The following is a 26,952-nucleotide window of genomic DNA, read 5'->3' as shown; positions in this document are numbered from 1 at the left end:
TGGGAGTAGGAAGAGGAGAGGAGAGGAGAGGAGAGGAGAGGAGAGGAGGGGAGGGGAGGGGAGGGGAGGGGAGGGGAGGGGAGGGGAGGGGAGGGGAGGGGAAGGAAGGGAAGGAAGGGAAGGAAGGGAAGGAAGGGAAGGGAGAAAAATGAAAAGAAAGGAAAAGAACAAAAAGAAACAGAAAAAGAAAAAGAAAGGAGTACTTCTCACTTTATCAATCTGGCATAACACTAAGATCAAAATCTGATAAAGATGTTATATGTGAAAAAAATATATATAGGCCAGTATTGCTCATGAACACAGATGCACTTGAATCCAACAATATATAAAAGGGATAATAATAAGTAGGGTTTAACTCAAGAATGTAAAGGTGGTTTAATTTAGACGATCAATCAGTAAGATTCACTACATTAACAGTGTAATGGAATAACATTGTGTTCATTTCAATAGACATAGAAAAGGCATTTAACAGAATTCATCACCTACTCAGGATCAAATCTCTCAGCAAAACTAGCTAGAAGGGGACTTCCTCGACCTAACAAAAGGCATCTACAAAAACCCATGGCTGTTACCACTCTTAATGCTTTCTACTTTGGGAAAAAGGGAAGAAGGTCTAATCATACTACTTGTACTCAAGCATTAGACAGAGATACTAGCCAATACAATAATGCAAGCTAAATAAATACAAGCATAAAAACTGGAAGGAAGGAAGGAAGGAAGGAAGGAAGGAAGGAAGGAAGGAAGGAAGGAAGTAAACTTTATATAGGTGATAAGATTACACACACAGCATATCCTAAGGAATCTGTGAAACAACTCACTAAAACAAGTGAATTCAGCAAGGTAGCAGAATACAAGGTCAACTTACAAAGTTTTATACTAGAAGGTTAAAAATTAGAAAACAAAATTTTAAAATATTCATTTTACAATAGTATCAAAAAACGTATTTAAGAATAAATTAAAAAACAAGTAAGACCTTTATCTTGAAAGGTACAAAATGCTGCTGATAGAAATTAAAAATCTACAATGGGAAAGATATACCATCTCAAGGAAGAGAAGATTCAATGTTGCTAACGTGTCATATCTCCATAAATTAATCCACAGATACCGTGCAGCTGCAATCATTATCCCAGCAGAGTCTTTTGTGAAAATTAATGAAATAATTCTTAACCTTACGTGGAATTGCAAAGGACCTATATCTGAGCTATCCTGAAAAAAGAAGGACGAAGTTGAACAGGCCACATCACTTAACTTCGCGTCTTACTACAAAAAGCTACAGTGACGGAGACAGTATGGAAGTGGTGTAAGGATCCATGAACAGATGATCGACGTGAAAAAGACACTGCACACAAAAGACTCTCGCTTACGTAGTCCTATGATTTTCATCAAAGGTCCCAACACAGTCAGTGGGAGGAAAGCATCTCTCAAACAACGGTACTGGAAAACCAGATATCCGTATGGAGAGAACTTCTGACCTTTTAGTATCACAACATACACATAATTTCCGATGTACCACAGACCTAAAACTAAAAGCTATAATGGTAAAGCTTTTAGAGGAAACACAGGAGACAAGATTTATAGCTTCAAGACAACGCTAACATTCCTTTGAGGTCGCCAATTTGTTAGTTCACAGAAGGTTATAATCATAAAAGAAAAGAAAAAAACCTGATATACTAGACATCATCAAATTAATAACTTCTGCTGCTCACAAGACACTAGGAAGACTATAACAGGAAAGCCACAGACTGAGCCAAATACTCACGAAACATGTCTAACAAAAGGCTTATATCCAGGACATATAAGAAAGCTCCTACAACTCAATGATGAGAACACATGCATCCCATTTACAAACAGGCAAAGGACTCAAAAAGACACTTCAAAACAGAAGATGCGTGGGGGTGCCAGGGTGGCTCAGTCAATTAAGTGTCCCACTCTTGATCTCAGCTCAGGTCATGATCTTATGGTTCGTGGGATCAGGCCCCACACAGGCTCTGCACTGACAGCGGGGAGGGAGCCTGCTTGGGATTCTCTCTCTCCCTCTCTCTCTGCCCCTCCCCTACTCACACGTTCTCTCTCTCAAAATAAATAAACATGAAGAAAACAAAAAGATACGTGAATGGCCAGTAGGTACGTGAAATGCACACATCATCATTAATATCAGGGAAATGCATATTAACACCACAAGAAAATACCAATATACAATGAGGACGGTTAAAATTCAACAGATTGAGAACATCAGACACTGATGACGACACAGAGCCACCACACCTGGCTGGCACTGTTCCTGGAAATGTAACAAGGTACAATCACTTTGGGAAAAAGTATGGCAATTTCTTGTAAAATTAAGTGCACAGTAATTTAAATCTTAAGTATTTCCTTGAAATAAAAACATATCGTCACAAAATGTATGAAAACCTGTATGAAAATGTTCACAGCAATTTAATCTATAATTCATTTGCAACGAATAAGTAAATTGTGGCATATTCAAGTAACGGGACTACTATTCGGCAATCAAAAGAAATGAACTACTGATGTATACAAACAGTAGGCATAAATCATGTAGTACATGAACTCTCAAAAGAAAGAAAAACAGGATGAAAAGAGTATCAACGTTATCAAGTCATGCCCAATCTAAAATGATCAAGATTTCAGAATCAAAGAGAGACTTTAAAGCACCTATCATAATCATGCTGAATAACACAACATTTGCAATACACGAAAAATAGAATATTTTTCTAGAACAGAGTAGATAATATTTTGAACATTTATGTGTTTAAACCCTATGCTAAGCATTTACTATGGATAATCTTATTTAATTCTTAACAATCCAGCCTCTTACAAATGAAGAAGCTAAAGTCGAAAAATTAGTTCTGTAGGTCATCCAAAGTCACATCACTAGTATGACTCAGAAACACGCCTTAGGGCTCCTTAACTCACACTAAAGTCAAACAGAAAAGATAAGATCACTAAATAAGTTTCTCATTAACTTTACAAGTACCTCTGTGCTGGTGTGAGGTGAAGGAGGGCTACGCTAAGGGAAGACACCTCAAGAAAATATCAAACAATACAAATTAAACACCTGCTCCCTTGGGATTAGGCATACCACACCTGCAGACCTCACTGTCTTACCTTAGGGAACTGCTTTACAGGAATTAACACTTTCTGTCCCAGCTTCATGTTCTTATTAATCACCACATCGATGTACTTTTCTTCGTCCTTGCCTTCTCCTTTCTGAAACTTTTCTATTTCTGTGGAGGAAAAAAGATAACCATGAAGTATGTGACTTAAACCCCAGAGGTTGAGAGTTCTCACTAGCTCTACTGCGGCATGAAATCAAAGACAGAAATACGGACCATCAGATCAATATGAGTTTTTCAAGTGACGACACGTTCCCCATTTTACCAATCGTTCCTCACCAGTACAGCAAGAAAAAGGCATAAACCATTGCTCTGACAAGTCCAATCTCAACAGCCCATGCTAATGAAGGAAGCAAAACGAACCAGTTATAAAACAGACACAAACAAAACGAAATTTCTTGGGGCCTTCTGGAATCCTAGACAGAGGCTGCTCAAATAGCTAAGAAAAGCCAGAGGGTATTCTCCGTTCAGTGTTACAAGGATATGACTCCCTATTTATCAGCTCCTCCTGGCTCTCCAAGGCTCACACCAGCAGGAACTGATTCTTTCAGATGGCATTAAAAGCCCTAGACAGCTTCTGTCAGTTGACGTCCCCAACCAAATCTACCCTCTTCATAAGTGACACGGATCAACTATCCACTCAGGTCTTCCCTAATGTTCCTTTCTCTACCTATAATGCTATTATTTCAATTTCATACATCTCCTTCAAGATTCAGCCACATCAAACACTATTTTTTATATGTGACTATCCCTTTCACCAATGGGGCAGGAGGGGAAGAACCAGTCACTTCCACCTCGATACTCACAAAACACTTTACGTACAACTCTACTGTAACTCCTAGATGACAAGAAAATGCGGTTCCTCCATACTGTATCTCTGTTACAGACGATGTTTGTGCCCCCCATTCATATGTTGCAATCCTCACCCCGGATGTGATGGTCTTAGAAGATGGGGCTCTAGGGAAGTGATCAAATCAGGAGGGTGGCGCCCTCATGAAAAGGATTAGTGCCTTGTAAAAAAGAGCCCCCACACCTCTTTCACCCCCACTGCCACATGAGGACACGGCAAGAAAACTGCTATCTATGAACCAGGAAGTGAGCCCTCACATGACACTGAATCTACAGGCATGTTGATCTCGGACTTCCAGCTTCTAGAACTGTGAGAAAGAAACTTGTGCTGTGTCCACGCTCCCCAGCCTACGGTATTCTGCTATACATCCCAAGTGGACCAAGACATTCTCCCACTGGAACATAAATTTTACATAAAAGTCTGTTTCTTCCTTCAACGAATGTCTACCACAAAGCACACACTCTGCGTACCTTCCAGATCTTGGAAAATACCAGTATGCGGTTTCCGCTCATTGCTGCCTGTAGCGTTTGGCTGCTTCAGAAGAACACCAACAGGTGCTTGAACGAGCGCTGGCTGAGTGGGTACGCGCACTGTTCCCCCCACAGGCCGGGCACAACCTACCCAGCACGGAGAAGGTCCAAAGACGGCGTTGGTAGCACAAAGGGCACACACCTTCGTTCGTTTTGCTTGCGGGGCTAGGAATACCAGTATTTAAAACAGGCCACAGTCAAGAAATAATTCAATCCTCAGGCAAACAGGAAGCTCAGAAAGGTTACTTTGCTAATAATAAACGATAAAGGTAGGATTTCTCTCCAGGTTTGTCTAACTAGAAAGACAGTGTGCCACTGCAGGCTCGCCCACCACGTTTTCTGTCATTTGAGACAGAAAATAAGATTTTCATGGCACCTCAGGAGAAAAGGAGGATCTGCTTACATCTGGAGGCTGCCATCACCACTGAGGAGCCGGGTGGCAGGGACGCCTCCTCGCGGTAATTGTCCATCCACCTACCCCTTCATTCCGTTCATTAGCACTAACCCCCCAGCTGTCTTACTCGTATTCAGAGCTAGACCTGATCTCTCGCCTCCACGGTGACAGTCTTGACACCTATCACGACAGTTCTGAATAAGGTCCTCCTCACCATTTTAACAAGTGTCAGAATAAATTGTTCCTTAACAATGCACGGTAGAAGGTCAGTGTATATGTGGGACGCAATGAAAAATATATATCTGGCCTTTGTCCCAAGTTCCTGGCACAGACCTCCTAAAACCCTACAAACTTCCTGAGTGATAGGAGTGCATTTTATCATTCCTAACAAGCCCCTTTCAGCCATACCTGCCTTTATGCTAACGAGATGACTCTTGGAGGAAAAGGGGGCTGCTTGCCAGAAAAGCCAACCATGTGGAAAAACAAGCAAGGGCCAAGCTGGCACGTTCAGCACTCCCACCTGTGGGGACAGAAGAGGAGCTAGAAATGGAGTTCGATCACCAATGACCAATGATTTAATCAACTGTGTCCGCATCACGAAAACTGTAAAGCCCCCTCAACAACAGAATCCGGGGAGCTTCCGGGCTGGTGAACACAACCACGTGCTGGGAGGGTGGTGTGCCTACAGAGGGCACGGGAGCTCCAAGCGCTTCCCCCAACATCTTGCCCTGGATCCCCTCCTTCTGTTTGGCTGTTCCCGACTTGTAGCCTTTAGAACAAACCATAAAATAACGGTGAGTAAAATGCTTTCTTGAGAATCCTTTGACTCACTCTAGCGAATTACCCGACCTGAAGACAGGTCACGGAACCCCCAAACTTGCGGCTCGTCAGACGGCAGTGTGGGTGGCCCGGGCACCCCACCTGCAGCTGACCTCTGAAGTGGGGTGGCCTTGTGGGATGCGGGCCTCACTCTGCGGGGTCTGCCCTACCTCCAGGAGTCGGTGTCAGCACTGAATTGGATCGAATTGCTGGACACGCAGCTGGTGCTGGAGAATTGACTGGTGTCAGGAAACCCCATACGACAGGGATTAATAAGGTGGTGGGGAGGAAGATGGGGGCAAGCAGGAAAAGTCCTGAAGACAAAAAGAACGACTGAGAGAAAGGAAAAGACATCAGCTCTGCAGCTTCTGACCAAGGCGTCCAAGAATCAAGATTACTACGAAGCCTCCAAATAAACTAATGGATTATTTTGTCTGCTTTCTTGTGTTATCCTAGGTTTTGATCCTGGAAACTGACTCAAAACAGAATCTGTATGGGAACAATGTGCATGAAAATAGACGGGCGTGAAATGCAAAGACGTACTTAGATAATCCTTGTTAACTGCTGTTGAGAAAACCTTTTAAGAGTACTTTTGACTTTCTTCTCTAAAAGTACAATATATACATGGTAAAAATTTAAAACGGTGCAACAGGATATAAACTTAAAAGAAAAGGTTTCTCCTATACCAATACTCCAGAAGTAACGATTATAACAATTTTATATACTCTTCCAGAAGTTTTCCACAAATAAACACATATGCATATGCCCATATGCACACACACGCGCACACATATGCACACACACATGTGCGTGCGCACGCACACGCACATGGGGTTTGGAAACTAGAACTACTGGTGGAAATAAGCTAACCTAGTTTTGTTTTCCTCAGTAAAGAACAATAAGTCACACTTTATCTGCTCCATCGAGTATAACAATTCAAGACTTCAGCTTTAATTAGAAGAAAATTCATTCCACATTTTTACTTATGCATTTATGGTATAATTGGAAACGCCTTTAGCATAAAAGATTCAACAAAATTAGATATACTGCAACTTTGTAGAAAGAAAACAAAAAACATTTAATGAACATAAATGTTCATTAATATAAGTGTAATTACCTGTTTTTTTAAATATTTATTTTTGAGAGGGAGAGAAAGAGGGAGAGGGAGACAGAGCATGAGTGGGGGAGGGGCAGGGAGAGATGGGGAAACACAGAATCTTAAGCAGACTCTGCACTGTCAGCACAGAGCCGGACACAGGGCTCAAACTCAACGAACCCTAAGATCATGACCTGAGCTGAAGTCAGACATTTAACCGGCTGAGCCACCCAGGTGCCCCGTAATTACCTATTTTCAAATAACCCTGTATTTTTATGATTTGTGAAAACTTATTAAGCATAATATATAATTCCATAATCAACATTCAAATGTTATTCCTTGCATCAGTGATATGAAACAATTTAAGTACCACGTAAAATCATAAAGGTTACAAAATTAGAAAAAAATTATTTGAGATACACCTATGACTTTGAAAAGGCAAATAAAAATTTAAAAAATATATGCTACGTAATTTCCTTCTCTAGACAGTCAACTCTGAAAATCTTATGTTGCTAAAATATCTTGCTACCTTAAGTAAGCTTTGAATTATGTTAATATACAATATTTCACTGTTTAAGACTTATCTGAAAATTGTTGAAGCCTGATGCCACACCACATGCATGCTGGTCTCCAGGTAGTGGAACTAAAACACCACACAGCAATAGAAGCAGCCAAATCCCGTGCCTGGGGTCAAACACACCTCATTTAAATCATGGCCACTATACTTGTCCAAAGCCCTCCAGCTACCAAATTCAAATTGCGCGCGCACGCGCACGTGTGTGTGTGTGTGTGTGTGTGTGTGTGTGTGTGTGTGTGTTTTCTAGGCACTATTCATTCAATCAACAAGTCTCGGGTTTTCTAGTTGATTGAGGATTATAATAAGTAGTTTGATGTTTTCATGAAAAATCATGAAATTACATTTAATAAACAATGCAAAAAAAAAAAAGGCAGGGGTATTGTATGTGATCTATGAAATCATGGAACAGCTTTCTGGTATTTATGCCTGTCCCTAACTGGGAGTTTTATTTTCCAAAACCCAAGTGACCACCTCACTGATCTTCTCTAGGGAAGGGAAGAGAACATAGCTGACACCACCAAGGTGGACATAACCTTTTAATTGTAGCCAGTGAAGACCAACCATAGAGAAAATCTAATCAGGTTTCTGAGGTGGAATGCATGGGGGACTTGACTTTCACTAATCCCCAGATTACATTTGTTACCACACAGTTCGATGTACCAATGCCATCTCCCAGCTCAGAAACAATAAGCAAATGTGTGATTAGGTTTTCGATGATGTAAGGGATTAAAATGTTATCTTTTCAAATGTTTGACATCAAATTTCTGTCAGCCCAGAAATCTAGTGTCAGTTAGAATGTCTTTTTTATTTGTTCATTTCTTTTTTTGTGTGTTTTTGCCTTGGGCTAATACAGAGCTTCCTAAGCAATGGCCACTTACCTTTCTATTTTAACCCACCAAATACAGTAAAATCTACTAATCCTCTAAAAAACAGCCAAATAATCTTTGGATTTACATAAGTTACATTTTCAATATTTATTTAAAACATTAAAAATGTTGAGCACTGTAAATTTTCATTAAAAATGCTTAAATTCTCTCATAGAATCAAGCACATCTAAATTGATAATTGCCTTCTTCTGAGCAACTCCATTTCTGTGAATTCACCCTACAGATATACTTAGATAAGTGTAAAATATTATGTGCGAAGCTATCCATTTTGGCATCGTCTCTAACAGCAAAGCACTGATGATCATCTAACTGTGTATCAATGGGAGAAGCCTGGTTTCAGAAGCTAGGATAAACCCACAGTATGAAACAGCGTACAGCTACTTTACAAGAGCAAGAACAAAAAAGATCTCCACCAGATACACTGTTCAGTGTGGTTGCGTGCACACGTGCGTGCACACACACACACACACACACACACACACGGGATCAAACAGTCTAAGAATATATGTTCACATTCACAGAAAATGTCTCCCTACTTATACATAAGAAACTAGCAACAGTGGTAGCCTAGCGGACATGAGAGAATGCACTGGACAGTAAATAGGGAACAGGATACTTTTCACTGTATCTTTTACGTTATTTAAAATTTTTGAAAAATGAGGGGTGCCTGGGTGGCTCAGTCGGTTAAGCGTCCGACTTCAGCTCAGGTCACGATCTCGCGGTCGGTGAGTTCGAGCCCCGCATCGGGCTCTGGGCTGATGGCTCAGAGCCTGGAGCCTGCTTCCGATTCTGTGTCTCCCTCTCTCTCTGCCCCTCCCCCGTTCATGCTCTGTCTCTCTCTGTCTCAAAAATAAATAAACATTAAAAAATAAATAAATAAAATAAAATAAAATATTTGAAAAATGAATTTTTCACCAATTCAATTTTACAAAGAATTAAATTTTTAAGCATTTAAAAAATTTTAAAGACTTTAACAGAATAGAACAAAAATGTATCCAGAAATGGCCATGCTTGTATTCTGCATCTTGGCTAGTAATCCAGAGTTTTACTCTCTCTCGACCATTCACTTTAGGTTCTTGATTCAAGAATTATTTTACTGAAACTAATGGGGAATTTACCCGGGCTGCTTATCTCACTTGAGGCAACAGATATATTTCTGAAAATGACATGTAAAACATTTTATTTTGAGAATCTAGTAATATTTTAGAAGCAATGAGGTTCACTTGGGTGGGCAATGAAGACTGGTATCTACCCAAAAACTCCTGACTGAGTTCTGACACACTGAGGAAATTGTAGGAGGTGCTAGGAACAGAGTATAGAGAATGTGTGGCACGGGAACGGACACATTTAATATCACGTACACAGTGCTACAGAGAAGGGACTAATAGCTGCGGAATTTGGAAGATCACTCGAAAAGCGAACAAATATGTGCTAAAGGATAAGGAATGGAGTTTGTCAGACAAAGAAATGATGAATTGCTCAGTGAAGGTAAGTAACCCTGTGTAACACCAGTTCACATTCACCCATTCAATTAGTCAGACTGTACAGTTGATAGATGGAGTTTACCACAACAGAATAACCTATTTTTCCCGTTTCTCTTCTAACGATACAAAATGGAACAGTTCAGGCGAGTAATGACGACAAGATCCTGCAATCACAGAGCCCATCAGGGAACAAGCTTAGGCACGAACTCAATTTCCTGACCCCACGTCCTGGGTTCCTGCAGAAAGACTGAACAGGTGCAGGGTGAGAAAAGGGGTCATTCTCTTGGACCAACACAGAGAAGAAGTGAGGACAAAAGCATGAAAAGGCAGGCCAGGCTCTTAAGGTCAAAACTGAGATCCTAACAGTTCGGCAACAACAGGCAGCTACTCAAAGTTGTTAGCTGGGAGTGGCGTGAAGGGAGACATCCTTAGGGAAAGGTGATCTGGCAGCTCAGGACCAAATGAAATGGATGTGATACAGGGAGGGAGAGGGAGAGGGAGACAGGGGGAGGGGGAGGGGGAGAGGGAGAGGGAGAGGGAGACAGGGGGAGGGGGAGGGGGAGAGGGAGAGGGAGAGGGAGACAGGGGGAGGGGGAGGGGGAGAGGGAGAGGGAGAGGGAGAGGGAGACGGGGGAGGGGGGAGGGGGAGAGGGAGAGGGAGACGGGGGAGGGGGAGGGGGAGAGGGAGAGGGAGAGTGGGGGAGAGGGAAAGAGGGAGAGAGAGAGAAAGTTCCAAAACATAGCTAGATAATAAAACAGTCTGTCGGGATGAACAAATGTGGGACTGCACCAGACAGTTTATTTTTAGTTGATGTGGACCTCAGAGGGCTGAGAAAGCCATCAGAGGCAAGGCGAAGCCTTCCTATTTAGAGAAAGCGTCAAGCCTACTGAATACCCAATCAGAGAAAACACACAGGGACATATCCATGCTCCTGACCCTTCTGTATTCTTCATCCCATGACACCCGCCTCTGGCCACAGATCCTAAAGCACCATGCCCACCCTGCCATATGGAGGCTTCTGAACTTGCTCCCCCAAGACTGGAACATGCTGCAAACACGCTGTTTGCCCTGCAGTGTCTTCTCTCCGGTGTCTCTACTTGGACTCTACTTCCTAGAAAGGCTGTCCTTGAATTCCGACTCTAGTGCATCAAGAAAACACAGTGCTGTGGCATGATGTTCACCATGGCTCTAACCTCCCGCTCAACGTCTGTCTTCTCCAGTAGACTGTCAGCCCCCCTCTTTTGGTCCCTTTCATAGTGCCGGCCATGTGGCAAGGCCCCCAGGTACACGCTGTAAGAAAAGACGCTGAAAAGGACGCATCATTACAAACATACATGCTTATAGCCTGACTCTCACTTAGTCTTTTCACTGCTTTATCTCACGTGATCCTGACACTATTCCAGAATTGGGGAGCGTTATTCACATTTCACATGAGACAACTTTGAAAATATGTTTCTGAAAGTCACCGAGTTTGCAAGCAACATTACTGAGACTCAAACCCAGGATTCTGAATGTGGGACCCTTTCCCAATATATTCCACCAACAGGTCATTAAAACGTTTTGTCTAGCTAACAACCCTATCAAGCCTGTCCGTGCTTCTACAAAGGAAAAAACGCATTCTCTACAAAACAGGTCAATGAAAGACTGTGTTAATGAGTCCATCCGTCCCTATGCTGAGCCCGTGCGGAATTTCTTCTAGTGTCAGAAACTGTCAGCTAGAAACCCTGAGACTCTGCAACTGTGCCTATTCCTAGAGCCTCTGTTCTTTTCCTGGGTGAATGATCCAAGAAACAGGATTGCAAAGGGAAACATCTGGCATTCAAACTAAGTAATCTGAAGAGGGTTTAACTAAAGGCCTATACATACAGGTGCAGAGAACCTAAAATAATAGCAACAAAGAATGGCATTGTATTCTAGGGTTAGTTAGGAAGGGAACTGTTATTGCCCTAAGACATGAAGCACGAAGGGGCAAAGAGAGGCAGAGAGAGAGAGACTAGAGGGTGAGGACAGCCTGATGGGTCACAGAGGGAAGCAGGTGGTAACCTAACAGGGAGGAAGCCAAAGGCAACAAGCACTCTGACCTCACTTCTCCCTCCTGACAATCTGCTGCTGGAAACCTTCTGGGCAGGCACTGACCTGGGGGTGGGTGGGGCTGCTCAGACAACCCTCTCATCATCCGTCTGTCTATCAGCCTCCTGGGCACAGGGCAGGGCGGAGAGGGTGGAAAGAGACCTGGTAAGGCGAAAGGCAGTGCTCCAGCTCTAGATCTTTGGTAAACCAAAGGAGTCTTTAAAGAGTTTCTGGCACCTCCTCTACATGCAATGCTTTCCACGTGAGCTCACCACACGTGATACTATGCAAGAAAATACTGGAAAAGTAACGAAAGCTGTTTTAGAGGTCACTTATACCAGTACTAATTATTATCATTACTTTGGTGACAATGATTCAGCAAGTACAGGTCACTGTGTGTGACTTACAGTCTCTCTCTAGTGTGCCATATCTATGGTCTATCACGTCCATTTTACAGAAGAAGACCCTGAATATTCAAATGCTTAACAAGCTTGGGGCGCCTAGGTGGCTCAGTCGGTTGAGCATCCAGCTTCGGCTCAGGTCATGATCTCACAGCTCGTGAGTTCAAGCCCCACGTCGGGCTCTGTGCTGACAGCTCAGAGCCTGGAGCCTGCTTCGGATTCTGTGTCTCCCTCTCTCTCTGCCCCAACCCACTCTCATTCTGTCTCTGTCTCTCTCAAAAATAAGTAAACATTAAAACAAATAAATAAATAAATAAACAAATGCTTAACAAGCTTGCCAAAAGTTAGTTAATAAGTAGTTAAGGATCAACATCAAAGTCTCTCTAATGTCAAACCCCATCTTACTAGTTGTTTAAAAGCTACTTAGTAAAATATCATTTCAAAGGTTCATAAAAGTCATAGGCCAATAGCACCAATCAGCCTGCACAATAAAGTACTAGTGGGGACAGAAGTTCAGTCAGTAGATGCCCCCTTCCAAGCACCTTGACCCTGAATGAACTGATCAGAGGACAGGGCTCTGCCTGGATCGGTAGTAATGAGAAGCCCCCACATGGGAGAGTAACTACATGCTCAACATTCAGAAATCTATTTCAAAATAATACAACCTCCCAGCTGGAGGATTTAAATTGATCTTAAAAGATATATAAATGGTGTTCAAAGCCACTGTAAATTCTATCTGACAGATTACTAAAACGTTAACTGTGGCTGCTGGTCTGAAAAGAAATTTTTTAACCTCCACCGTGACAAATGTTTTCACTAAGGAATTATTTTATTTAAGCAATCCAAACCTAACTGAATACCTATTAGATTCAAACAAGAGTTGAATACACTAAAACCTGCCCAGGCTAGACGGATTCACACAGCTTGCGATCTTGCAAACAATCTTCCATAAACAGAAATAAATGGCGTAACAGGGCAGAGATGCATATCGCTACCTAATAAGGATGAATAGACCCATCAGAAATACACATACATATACCATCCAGGAGGTGGGACACAGTTGATACTCTACATATTAAGAACGCGTGGACGTACATAAACTTTTATAAAGATGGAGCAAATACGCACAACACTCCTTAAATATACGCACAACACATAGGATTAAAACACACACACAAAGAAAGGAAAGTCAAATTCCTCCAGGAAGGAGGAAAGGTTGATAAAGAGGGAGGAGGGAAGGCATTAATTCCACCCATCATGGATAATTTAACAAAAATGTAACGATAATATCGGCAGCGGGAATGTACTTACTGTCCTCCAGATATTTAATTAATCCTTGTAACACTGCAGCAAAGTAGCTCTCCTCTTCACTGTACAGAAAGGGAGCTGCTTGGAAACATCCAGGGACTCAACTGAGGCCCCACAGTCAGCCCAGATCCAGGACCCCAACAGCGGTTCTCTATTCCTAAAGCTATGCTCCCTCCAGCTTCTCGGTACTACTGTAACACGGGGATCTTGATTTGGAGTGACAAAAAAAATGTTTTGGATTATTTCATTTTTGCAGAAACTCACCAAGCTACTGAAGTATCAAAAGAAATAGTGTTTATCACGCTGCTTTAAAAACTGTAACACACAGAACAGAGGCCAGTCCCACTCACTTCATAACGGTGTTTAATTTGTAATGATTTATTAACACGTATCTCATTACAGAGGGATTTCGAAAAGAATTTATGAAGGCTATAGGATTCTAAAGAATCAAACCCACATAACTAAAAAATTCTGAACACTACTCAGAATTATTACAAAAATTTTGTCAATTTTTTTTTTTTTTAAGGAAAAGAAATGATCATTCAATGCCTCAAAGGGAAAGGCTCAAAGCCCTCCAGAAATAAGTAGGTTAACTGGATTCTGGTACTAAATTCTAACAATTTTCAAAATAAACTTCTACCTGCCAAAGGTTTTTTTGCCCCACAATTTTAAAACAATAAAGACCACAGAATGAAAACTGGAGACGAGACGGTCCCTAAAACTGGTAGGAGGTGTCTACCAAGTTGGAGAGCTACTTCTCTTAGACGCTACGCTGGAGGCTTTACACACGTCTTGTCCTCATGACTCCTCAGAGTGATGCGGCAGAAATCAGAGTCCCCTTTCCTCTTGTACCTAGTAAGTGGCAGAGCCGACACCAGACTTCAGGATTACGGGCTCTCGAAGGTTTTGTTTCTTCTCAAGTCACCACACGACTTTGGCTTCCAAACCGAACAGAATGTCCCAAGCCCACAGGTGAACACATAACTTCCACCTCCGCCTCCACCAACTCAACAGAATTCTACAGGAAGAGTCGGTCGACTGCATTTATTGAATATCCACTGTTTATTAAGAAATGTAACGGAAGCGACAGAGGAAGTTAAAGACGTAACAAATGTACAACAGTGCAAACTAATTCCCAGGGGGCTGTCATGCGGAGGGGTGGGGACCACCAAGGCCGGGGCTCAGTTTCGCCCAGGGTCTCGCCGGTTCTGATGGTGATATTGGCAAAGGTCTCTTCTACTGACCCGTTTTCGTATCTGGTAGTAAGGAGAGTTCAGAAGTAAGTATTTATTGGCTCTGGCTGCGAGGAATGGTTCAGCTTCCACTTACATCATCCAGATAAGGCAGGCGGGTCGATGGACCCGGAAGGTGCCGAGAGAAAGCGGCGAGGAGCTCCCACCTTCCCAGACACACCAACCCCGTGGCCATTCCAGATGCTTCAGTGCCACCCTCCGTACAACCCAACACGCTCGTCAAATCAAGATCCGATAAACCCACAGACTAAAGGAAGAAAACACTGCATGAAGTTAATTCACGGTTTAAGTTGGTAACTACTGAAAGGAGGGATGGGAATAACCACCAAAGGTTGAAAAAAGGAGTATCTACTTTTTAGTTATACCTGCCTGAGGGTTACACCGCATTTCTCACTTTTAATTGCAAACATCATTAAGCATACTGCAAAAGACCAGCCATCTTAAACAATTATCAGGCTCCAGAGGTCACCAATTAGAACCCTGCAAGGATTTGAATTAAAAAAGGTTTTATGATTAGGTGAAGTAATGATCCAAGAAAGAGATTAGTTCTGTTCCGACTGTACTCATTATAAAACCCATTTCCTTTGTGTGAAGATTCAGTGTCTTTCTCATTTATCCTGCTGGCATTACCACACTTGGAGATAGAAATATGACTGCACTAATGATATCCTATAACAACCATATAACGCAAGCATTTTGCTCTCTATTACCTTCATATCTAATAAGATTACCAATGAATATTTTCTATTGGTTAGATACACAAAATACAGACGCTAGGGCTATGACAGACTACCTGAAATAAATTCAAAGTAGGATATAATCATGCAATGGCTGTAGATAACATTTTTAGGTCAGTCTCATAATCATTCTCAGTCCCTATTGGTGCAGCAAAAAGATCAGAGTAGTAGGGGAAAATAATCCTTAAGGCTTTAAATCATATTTTTCATATGCTGGTACAGGGTCACTTTTATAAAAAGAACACTAAAAATAAACAGCACGATCAAGGGTGGCAACTAGATCCCAAAGAACACACCTGCTCTGATGTAAAAGGCATTTCAACAAAACTACAAGGGATCTGCTACAATAATGAGCGTGGCTACAATAAACAAACACAAAACCAAAACAAAACCCCACAGCTTAATATAATACAAAACATACAAGATGCCTAAAAATGCCATACTTCCCTCATAACTCAATGTTCTTCTAAGCTACCTGAAAAGTGCCAAACAGGCATAAAACACTTTTTGAAGAGTGCAATTTTTTTTTAAACAAAATACAATTATAACAGAGATAAAAATTTTGTCACTCAGATTTAATCATCCCAGGAAGGAGGGACATTGATAAAAAATCAATTTGTAAACACTTTAACAGCCACAGCTTCTGAGGACAGGAAAAGCCAACACAGATACACACAGTTACTGAAAACGAGGACAACGTTCCCACGCCAACTTAAAGCTGGGAGAGTGACCCTCTTACACTGTGTCCGTGGCTTCTCCTTATGAGTCGGAGGCCCTCTCTTCACAGTGGACGTTCTCACTAGGAGTTTTCTTACAAGTATTTGTCAAGCTGGGAACAGACCCTCACATTCTAAACCAAAATGTGCATTAAAATCATCTAGGGATCTTACAAAAACCAACCACACTACGGCCAGTCAATAGTATTTGTCTGTTTTCACTCTGACCTTCAACCATAAAGAATATAGTTAAGCAATTATGCAGGCTAGTGGGTTCTACCTGTCAAATCTCCTGACAACTGGCTGATTTACTTTAAGGCTGAGTATACAGATTACTTGTTACTTGACAGAACCGCCCCACGTGGCCCGTCTGGGCAAGTGAGGCAGAACCCCAGGATACGGACAGGGCTTTACTTGGACGAAAAGTCCGGCAATAAGTATCTTAGGTCCGGCAATAAGAAGACGTCTGACTGTCTTCTTTCCTCTTTTCCTCAACACAGGAGGAGGGATAATTTGTTGCTCTATTCGACGAACAAGCAAGAAACCAAGATGAGAACACAAAGGCCAACAGCATAGCTACGAGTCCAGAGAAGTGTTCTCTTCGACCAGTTTCGAGAATCCACCAGTCTATATGGCAACTATGGGCCACAATACATAAACAGATAATGCAATGTGACTGACGTACCACTATTTCCTAGGATAGGGAGGAGGAACCATTAGGGAAAAAGTCTAAGAAGACTCTGTACGGGAGGAAATCATGGGAAAAAGTTGAAAAGCACTGTCTAGGAAAACCAGCTGAAGTAACTGAAAACACTTATCCCAAAGGAGAAACGATTCCGGAGAGAATAATAATACATATACAAATATTTCTCTGTGTCATATAAGAGGGATTAGATTTGGTCAGTAAAAAGGCCAGCAGCACCATTATGACTAAAAGGTAGAAATTAGAGAGAAAGGAGCTACCAGTCCGATTCTAGAGATGAAGATTCTTGTAACAGCATGCTTCCAAGATGGAACTTAGCGATCTTAAGGAGATTTTGAGTTCCCTCACAGAGCCCTGTCCGGCACACGCTGGGCCCACGTGACCGGAATGTTCAGACAGGAGTCAACCATCCGAAGGCAAGATGAACTCAGACGTTCTTTCCAACCCTGGGATTTACACACGTCCTTATCATCTGTCTCCCTGACTAGCTCCTGCACACACGGAACTCTATCATTCATCATCATACTCCTGGTACCTGGTTATGCACCATAAATATACCATTCATCCAAAATATATTTATTGAGCGAATGACAGAGAATGACGGTGTTCTCCATGGACAGCATAGTTAGACTTGATGAACTTCTAAGAATCCCCAAGGTGTGAATTAACCAAAACGAAGAGGACCCATCTATCTCTCACTTCTATAAACAAACCATCTATGCCACTTCCTAAGCTACGGTCTCTCCGTGGGCACTGGGGGCTGCCAGAGGAGGGAGACTGATGGGGCCTGACTCTTCCCATTCTGCTTCCAGTTCCTGGCAGCATGCCGCACGCGGTTTCCAGATTCCACCAGTGACAATGATCCCCCCACCTTCCCAGAACCGCCCTCACCGCACCTCCTCAGCAGGCCAGGGCCCTCTGCTCAGAGCCCCGGCCCTGGAGCTCCCTCCTCAAGCTTCCTGAGCAACCACACTGACTGGGCCTTGGAGCTTCCCCCAAGTTTTGTCCTTTGCTTCCCAGGCCCTGAGGGGGAGGGCCTGTGGCAGTGCTTGCGTGACCCCATCTGTGTCCTGTCTGTATCTACACTTGCTTTTCCAGCCAGCCGGCACCTGCCCAACCAATTCTTTATGGTAAATCCTCTCTATGAAAATACCTGGTGTGATCTCTGTCTCCCTGACTGGTTCACCATCCTGGTAAATTCCTGGAAGTACAGTGGAAAGCACCTGGGAATCAACAGGCTGGGAGTGTAAGTACCAAGTGCCAGATCCCAAGCTGGGCCTGCAGGCGGGCCCTTAAGGGTCCCGATCGAGCCAGAACAGGGCAGAGAATTGGCAGAGGAAAGGAGTCAGAGGGGTGGCCTGAGCCTGAGGCCTAGCAAGATCTCTAGCAAGGATCCTAGAGGATCTCCAGCAAGTCAAGTCCCTTAGCATCAATGAGCCCTCACTTCTTCATGTATAAAAATGGGGAGAACCCAGGTCTGTGTGAGCGGTCCCAAACACCTGGGGTTGGGGGTCACTAATCTAATGGCACTGAGCCTCTTCTGATTTGATTCTTCTAGTTCCATGTTGCTTGGAAACTCAGATAATTAAATGTTAGACCAGTGATTTATTAACGGTAGGTAATAAGGCCCTGAAGAAAAGGCCGCACAGCCTTCCTGGGCAGACAGCACACTTGAACAGCATCTCCTTTACCCACTGAGAGCACAGTCTGGCTTACTGCCTTGGCCCCTAAGAGGTCCTGGCCAGCGGAGAGCAGAGGTGCTGAGCCAGGCTGTGGTGTGCCTGTCCGCTCCCCCCTGCACCCCCAGTCCTCACGACAACGATCACCTCTGTTTGGAGAAACAGCATGTACGTAGCGGCATTCGCAGAGATGTTCTCTATACAGTGGAACCATAATGAATATCCTGGAGGCTGAATTATCTGAGCTAAATGTCTGATTTCCCCTGTGCAAAGCAGAGGAGCACAATATAATCTGGGAATATGCAACCGCAGGTGATGTTTACCTTGAGAAACATACCTATCAGCATTCTGATTCGAGTTAACACCGAGTAAATTTCTATGAATATATAACCATTCAACACATTATTCAGAGGGAAAGTGTTTATCATCTTCAAAACATTTGCTATTCCAAGAACTAATTAAGTTTACAAACTGTGTTGTGAATACCAGAAGGCAGTAGATGTACAAATCATACTGTTAATTATGCCTCTGACAAAGAAACCGTATCACAGGTATTACATACAAATGCTACAACCAGCCAAGCCCCTGGAATTCCATGATCTCAAGTTTGGGAACAAACGAAGCCAAAACATAGCATAAAATGAATATAAAATTAAGTTGCTTAGAGGAAAATTCAAGAAGAGCCCTCAGTGAATGCTTAATCGAGTTACGTGTCACCTGCTTCTGCTTATGGCACTCCCAGAGCGGCACATTAACCTACAGCCTCCAGACAACCGCCATGTCTAGCTTCTTGACACCTGCAATAAGAGACTATAAATTAATGATGATATGGAAAGTAGAGCTTCATTTAGTGAGATCTGAAGTGATAGGAAACTAATAAAAACACAGGTTCAAATCACAGACCAGCACTTGCATACAGTATGACCCTGGGAAAAAGAAAGGGGGGGGGGAAAGCTAGTCAGGGGGCTCTCGGGCCCCTCGACTACCAATTAGGGATAGTGGAGCTGTGAGGACTGATGATGGACATCAAGAGTCACGCCTCAACACCACGCGTAACAGATTCTAACCTCCTGCACATTCCGTATTTCTGCATAGTAATATGAGCAGAGGTATGTAAGACAAGGATAATAGAACTTCAATGAGAAGTTTAAGTATTAATATAATCAGAATTCGAGATAAAGATTTCCAAGAGAGACCAGAGTTCTAGCAACTCCTGATCTCTTGCAGTCAGCAAACCAAGCACCGGGGAGGACACGGGCGTGGTAAAGCCAGGACAGCTTGATCACGAAGCTGGAGAAGCTTGAACGCTTCATAACGCACCTGCCGCTAAAGGTCTAGTTGGGTGAGTCACTTCTCCCCCTGGAGACTCTGTCTCCTTACCTTAAAATGGGGATCACCTATCCTCTCACTAGGTTGAGGTGGAAATGAAAGGAGACCGTGCAGAAGACGACGATGTACAACCTGCAAGAGCTATGCAAGCATCACCGGGAGGGCAGCAAGGTCAAGGCAATTCCCGTCCAGGAGGCTACCTCGAAGCTGCGAGAGTAAGCCGCAGACCACACGTCGTAACGGGGAACCTTTCCAGCTGCAGTTAAACGAGGGCAACCAGGTTAGGCTTTACATTTCCTATTTATGACCTGGCCAGCTCTCCGAGCTCAGACCTGAGCAAAAGCAGGTCTGTGTCCCTCCAAAGAGCAGGGAAGGTGGCATGCTGGCTGAAGGAGCGGTTCCCGAGAACAGTTCAGAGAACAGCATATGCACAGTATCGACAGAAAACCGTGCCTCTAGGATTATCAAAAAAGGAAACAGCAAATTGCAAAGTGTTCCATAACAGTATAGACAGGTGTATTTCCACATGACGCCATCTACTGCCTTATTCCTATCCTGGAAGCATGTCACACGCTCATAGCACATGTGCGCGAGGGACTATCTAGAAGACGATCGAAACCACACAGACCAGCGCCAAGAGGGCTTTCTGTGATGGTGGACACATCTATCCATGCAGAGTCCAGTAACTAGTCACAGGCCACATGTGGCTACCGAGCACCTGAAGTGTGGCTAGTTTGACTGAATTTTTAGTTTTATTTCATTTTAATTAAGACGTGAGTAGCTTCAAGTGGCTAGAAGTTACCACAGCACAGACCCACAATACATCTAAAAACTAGAAAGGAAGTGAAAAGGCATGTGATCAGCAGAAACAGATGTCATGAAGTTCAAACTTTGGTTTTTTATTCAGCAATTTACTGAGAGCCTACAGCATGCTACGGGCGCTCCCTAACAAATACCCGATGACTAGACAGCAGCTGCGTGGGACAGACACGTTCATGTGGACTCCAGTCAGGCAACCCTGGGCTCAACAAACAGCGGCTATGTTACTATACAGTATCATGATATTGACCCTGTTCTCAACAAGGATATTCATGTGGACACTCACCACCCAAAGTATAAAGTTTAAGCATTTTAAGAAAAGTCCAAGGGAAACATTACAAACAAATTTTTTAAATTACAGGATTTTTAAAATTTAACTATTATTTTTTAATGTTTTATTATTTATTTTTGAGAGAGAGACAGAGACAGTGTGAGTGGGGAGGAGCAGAGAGCGAGGGAGACACAGAATCCAAAGCGGGCTCCAGGCTCTGAGCTGTCAGCACAGAGCCCGACTCGGGGCCCGAAGTCACAAACCGTGAGATCATGACTGAGCTGAAGTTGGATGCTTAACTGACGGAGCCACTCAGGCGCCCTGAAACATTACAAAATTTAAAGGACGCAGTAGACACTTCCAGGTCCAAGATCAAGAGCACCTTCAGAATATGTAATATGTTGGCGGAGCCTAAATGAATAGGCTTGGATACGTGGAGGGGCACCCATCCTGTGCATGGGGGCAGCAGGAGTAAAACTCTGTAGATATATCGACGGTAATGTCTGCAAAGACTGTGAAACAACAGAGCCACAAGAGCATAAGGTACAAAGGGGATGTGGCTGGTGACAGAGCCGGGAGGTAGGCAGAGGGCAGACAGGTCAGGAAGGGCTTGGGGCGCGGCCTTGCTGAGTCGCAGTCCCTTCAGGACGGGCCGCGAAGCCTGGCACCCGCCCAGGGCAGGAGTCACAAGAGATTCACGGTTCAGAAAAAGAGAGACACCATCCCGCAGCGGTGCCCGATGGCTGTTCTGCTCTGACGACTCCACGTCTACCGCTGTCTGTGTTAAGGCTACACTACCCTAATAAACAAAGATGCCATAAAAAAGCTGCACAGGAATGAAAATCTATGATAAAGGAAAAGTGGTTTTTGAGACCCTCTACAGGCCTGGTAACTACCCACATCAGAAGAGGGAAGCAAATTAAAAACTTCAACAATTCATGCAAAAACTACAAGATGTGCTAGTATGATCTTTAATGGAAAAAAAAACAAACTCACATATTCTACATAAAACTTCAGGCCAGTGAGAAGCACCACACGGCAGCACCCCAAAATGTCTTCTTGGGACTACAAGGTCATGTTACTCTGAGACTAAATATTAAACAAAATTCTGTCACACGGTACTTATGAACGAAGAAACAAACAAACAAAAAAGAAATTCCTACGTGACAACTTTTCTACAAGACACAATTAAAAGGGTTGAGAAGCGACATTTCTGGACATCTGGTAAAGAGATAAAAATCTGACTGAAGGATGGACAGAAATGTGTGATTTCAAATCTCCTTTCCTCTAAGGCACTTTCAGCTCAACTCTGCTGAATTCATTCCTATCCCCTCAAATGCATTCAGATCGCTTAAACATTCTTTGATGTCTTTTGTTTCTTACTCAATAGCTACAGGTGCTTCTTCCCAGAGTGACTTTTACAACTCATAGAAATAATACGTCAACAAAGTTTTGCCCGACACAAGAAACGTGTCATGACTAACATTTTACGTGGACTTATAAGTCTTAATGCCGGGGGCATCACACCTTTTACGTATGTTCATGAGTCACCAATCAAATATGTTCAAAGGCTCTAAATCCTAAGAAAGAAAATGTTACAAAATAAAGGGAATAAGGCTCAAAATTCAGTCAGTGCTGTTTTTGTTTATGTCTACTTTACACATTAAATGTCTGTTCTGTCATAAACTATGATGCATGCAGTGTAAGCAGAGAAAGAGATGAGGGTCAGAGTTTTTTGAGAGGTTCCTGAATATCAGACAAGAATATTGTAGGTACTTTTAAATACCTTGTCTTAATTAATCTTTGAGGGAGTTCACAAACACAGGAAGGTCTTTCCTGGCCTAGTGAGCTAAGTGGAAGTTATAGGTACCGAATCCACATCTGAGTAAAGGGCCACGTTTTGGGCAACGGCAATGGTGTTACATTCTTCACAGAGAATATTTAATCCAAGTGCAATATACTTAATACAAGCTTCCGCTCTACTCATCTTCCCAAAGCACCCACGCCATGCTACTCTGTACCATTTACTCTAAATGTTTAGATCTGTCTTAATCATGGCTAACTTGAACCACTCAGGACAGTGCTTTGCACATAGTTAAGTACTGAATGAATAAAGGAATACATAAAAGTTTTCAACGATGTTAAGATGTGAGTTCCGTGTTGATTTCTGCCATGAAGTAGTTAAGTGACCTTTAGCAAACTACAGATTTTTTGAGTTTTATTTTCTGTTTCTTCTAGGAAATATGTGATGAGCTTTGTAGCTCATCCTTCCCTGAGTAGAGGCAATACCTACAACTGGGACTGACGGCCTCTGACACAAGGCAGGGTGACATCTGCTTCCTCTCCAGACAATTCCTCATCTGAGTGGCCTTAGTTCCTGCCTACTTCAGAGGCCACTCCTGTCACCTTCCGTTGGCTCTAGGAGCTCTGGCATTCAACTTTTGTTGGGTTGGTCAGGGTCAGTTTCTTTGGAAACAGAGAACTCTGAGTGACACCAGGTGAAGCATGGCCTCTTCCACACAGAAAAGTTTCAATAATATCACCTCTTTAGCTAATCACTTTATTAAAAGAAAAAAAAAAAAACACCCAAAAAACAAAAACAGATTCCCACAGGTCCTCAAAATGAATCGCATTTCCCTCACTGGCCACTATACCACTCCCAAACTGAACTTCGACCTCTTCTTGAAATTCTCTTGTTCTTATTTTTAAGCCTAAGTCCGACCTACCTTACCAGTTGTGGTGATTTTTCTGAGATCAGTGATAAACTCGTCAATGAAGAGACACAGCATCATCTGCATCAATATGACAACATGATGTTCTGGGACAAAATCCTGAAGGTAATTGTAGCCAACTCCATCATACAACGAAGGCAAACTCTACTTTAAATGTAAAAAATATTTGCTATTTCATTTTAACTCTGTGGAAGTTAAGTGGGATAAGAGCTCTAGCAAGCAAGGAAAACCAGATAAAAGGAAACTGCTTAAAAATTTGTTTAATTGCCACCTAATACAGAAAGTGTCTTTGATCAAACAGAACTCCAGAGTAAATCTCCTCCTCCAGGCAAGGCTAAAAACTCAGGAAGAAAAAGTAAGATAAATGGGCTTAAGACACTCCGATATGCTTCTAGAGTAAAAAAACTTAATAGTTTTAAAAAATATGATGGAAGTAGAAACTAAGATGTATAGATACTGTGCCAATAACAGAAACATGACCTGCTGGCTATATTCTGCAGCTAAGATTGTATATCTTCAAAAAGAAGAAATTATAATGAAGGACAAAGTTACAGATAAGAGTTGAAATTTTCATTTTGTATAAAGGGACACTCACACACATAGCCAAGTGCTTTAGGAGTTTTAATAATCAAGGTGGATTCGTAGAAAGACTCATTTAAAAATAGGCGGAAATGAATTTAAATGACATCTCCAACACTTAGAAGCTGCATGACTTTGGTCAAATTGCTTACTCTTTGGCATTCTCTTTCTTTATGGGCAAAATACAATGATGCCTACCATGCAGCACTGACTGCTATAAGCAACGAAACCAGAAAACAAATATGAATAATTCCTGAAAGTCAGTAGGTACTGACATTACATATTAATTACCTTACATTACCTATTATAATTACCTATATTATATTCAGTTTTTTTTAGTTTATTTACTTATTTTTGAGAGAGACAGAAAAAGTGCAAACAGGGGAGGGGCAGAGCAAGAGAGAGAGAGAGCAATGCCCAAGCAGGCTCCACACTGTCAACACAGAGCATGACGTGGGGCCCGAACCCACGAAACTGTGAGACCATCACCTGAGCAGAAACCAAAAGTCAGCCACTCAAGCAACTGAGCCACCCAGGCGCCCCTAATTTATGTACTTCTAAGCGACATACCCCCCGCCAAAAACAAAAACAAAAACAAAAAACACCCCACACTGAAAATATCAGTTTCCCTCCACAACTGACATCTCCAGTGTTCTGCTACCTTGCTCATCTCCTACCTGCACAGTCAGGTGCCTGCCCACTAGACGAGGCACCAAACTGAACTGTGGTTGCAGAAAGAGAAATATGAGAAGCAAGGCAGTTCTAAGAGTAAGCACGATGAACAGAAGCAGTCTGAACCAGCTCTCACTCATATTTACACTAACGGGGATTCTTTCAGAGGAAAACACCCGGTACTGATCAGGACAGAGGAAGACAGGTGCGTAAGAGCAGGTTGTGCACACAGCGGTCACCACCGGTACCACCACACGTCTCCTCCCCACTCCAGCCTGTGAGCCTCAGGGTAGGTTAACATCTTCCCTTCCACTGTATCCTCCACAGCTCTTAGTAAATGCTCAATATAGTTCAGATGACTCAATGAATAAATGATTAACATACATGTACTCATTATATTCGAAAAGAAGAAGAAAACCAACCCTTTGCTCATTACTTCAAAATCATTCCATTCACCTATTTACCGAATGCCTTTCACACGCCAGGGGACACGCTGGCTGTGGGGCTCTTTCAAAAATAAGACAGAAACGTATTTCTGTGACCAAAAAGTTAAAGAGCAAAGAAGACAGTCATTAGGGAGATAATTACAGCAAAGGGTGCCGGGTGTCCCGACAGGCGGGTGCACAGGCTAAGAAAGACGTTACCAGAAGAGCTCGATCCAGTCTACTTCAGGGTCAAATAAGGCACGTGGAACCTACGGCTTGCTGAAAGATTGTCAACCAAGAATGACGTGCTCAGCTCTGGCTGGTACAAGAGCAATCTGGCCGCCTGAAGGAAGGTGGTCTCCCAGGTGAGGGGCAATCCAGCAAGGCAGGTGATCCACCTAGGACGACACAGCTGCAGAGACATTTCTTAATGGTGACCAAAAGCTCTGCTCCCACAACCCCCAAAGCCCCAAACAAAGTGTTTTATGAACTAAGGCTTCAATCCCTCCAAGCAACGCAATATGGATGGATCGTAACCAGGTCGTTTTCATCTTTGAGTCTGTGAACATCTGGAAACCCACTCATTGCCTTCATACGGAGCCACGCAATGTCCTTAAATGAACGCATCGGCATAAGAATTGGGCCACGAACCGCAGGGCAGCGAAAAGAAGAGGAAGTTATGTGCCGCTGTGATTTAGTACAAAAGGACAGGCCCGCTTCCTATTTTGTCCTCACATATAAATCATCTCATAGTGATCCAATTATTCACAGAATAATAATATATTTTTGAGAAGTCAGATGGAATAATGCAAAAAGAATGGCTGACTTCTAGCCTTATGACCTCAGATAAGTTCCTCATTCACTTGGTTACACTCTCCTCACTTGTAAAACTGGGGGAAATACTACACGCTTTTCATGGGTTACTCTAAAAAAGTAGGTTTAGTGCATCAAGAAAACCTACTAAGCACAGCACGGGACACACAGCAGATGTTAACAAATGACTGCTGCTTTAGATACATCTACTTTAAAACGTAATGTCGATTTCTTCACTTGTACAGACCCGGCCTGATGCCCTTACAAATCGCCACCTTCCACGCACTGTCCCAGCCCAAGAAAAGGCCTTTCAGGTACTCTGCTTCCTATCAGTAACAGGCCACAAGAGATGCTGATGTTAAAGGTAATAAGGTTGAGTTCGTGCAGAACGGAAACGTTTACAAACTTCGAAAGCCTTCAAAAGATCCATGAAAATGAAGCGTGAAGATGAGAAAAAGGCGTGCAGGAGGGTGGCTCCGGGCATGAGATAACACCTCCTTTTCAGAAAGACCCCTACAAGCCTACCGTCAGGACACACAGAGTATTTCCAGCACGTCCGCTGGTGGTGACCGGTGATTTCCCGCCACCCCCGCGGGGCACTCACAGAGCCCGGCCTGGGGGACAGGAGGCACCGCAGGGCTGGAGGCAGCCGCATTGCTCCGAGGACCACTAC

The 26,952-nt window shown here is 43.0% G+C and overlaps 1 protein-coding gene across 4 annotated transcripts in view; it reads right to left on the bottom strand.

Moving 5' to 3' along the window:
- The window catches only part of KHDRBS3 (KH RNA binding domain containing, signal transduction associated 3), a 190,436-nt gene that overhangs the window by 123,640 nt on the left and 39,844 nt on the right, over positions 1-26,952 (bottom strand). For all 4 annotated transcript variants that reach the window (XR_006961151.1, XM_047074222.1, XM_047074225.1 and 1 more), the window contains exon 2: positions 3,127-3,245. Coding sequence is in view for 3 of the 4 variants with exons in the window: in XM_047074222.1 (XP_046930178.1) it covers positions 3,127-3,245 (119 nt within the window). In the remaining variant the exon portion in view is untranslated. The remainder of the gene's footprint in view (positions 1-3,126; positions 3,246-26,952) is intronic.

This window comes from Lynx rufus, unplaced genomic scaffold, assembly GCF_022079265.1.
Source record: "Lynx rufus isolate CCGP_SWC_20201006 ecotype Redwood Valley unplaced genomic scaffold, mLynRuf1.p SCAF_12, whole genome shotgun sequence".
NCBI classification, from domain to species: Eukaryota; Metazoa; Chordata; class Mammalia; order Carnivora; family Felidae; genus Lynx; species Lynx rufus.
This window is presented reverse-complemented; position numbering and strand designations above follow the sequence as displayed.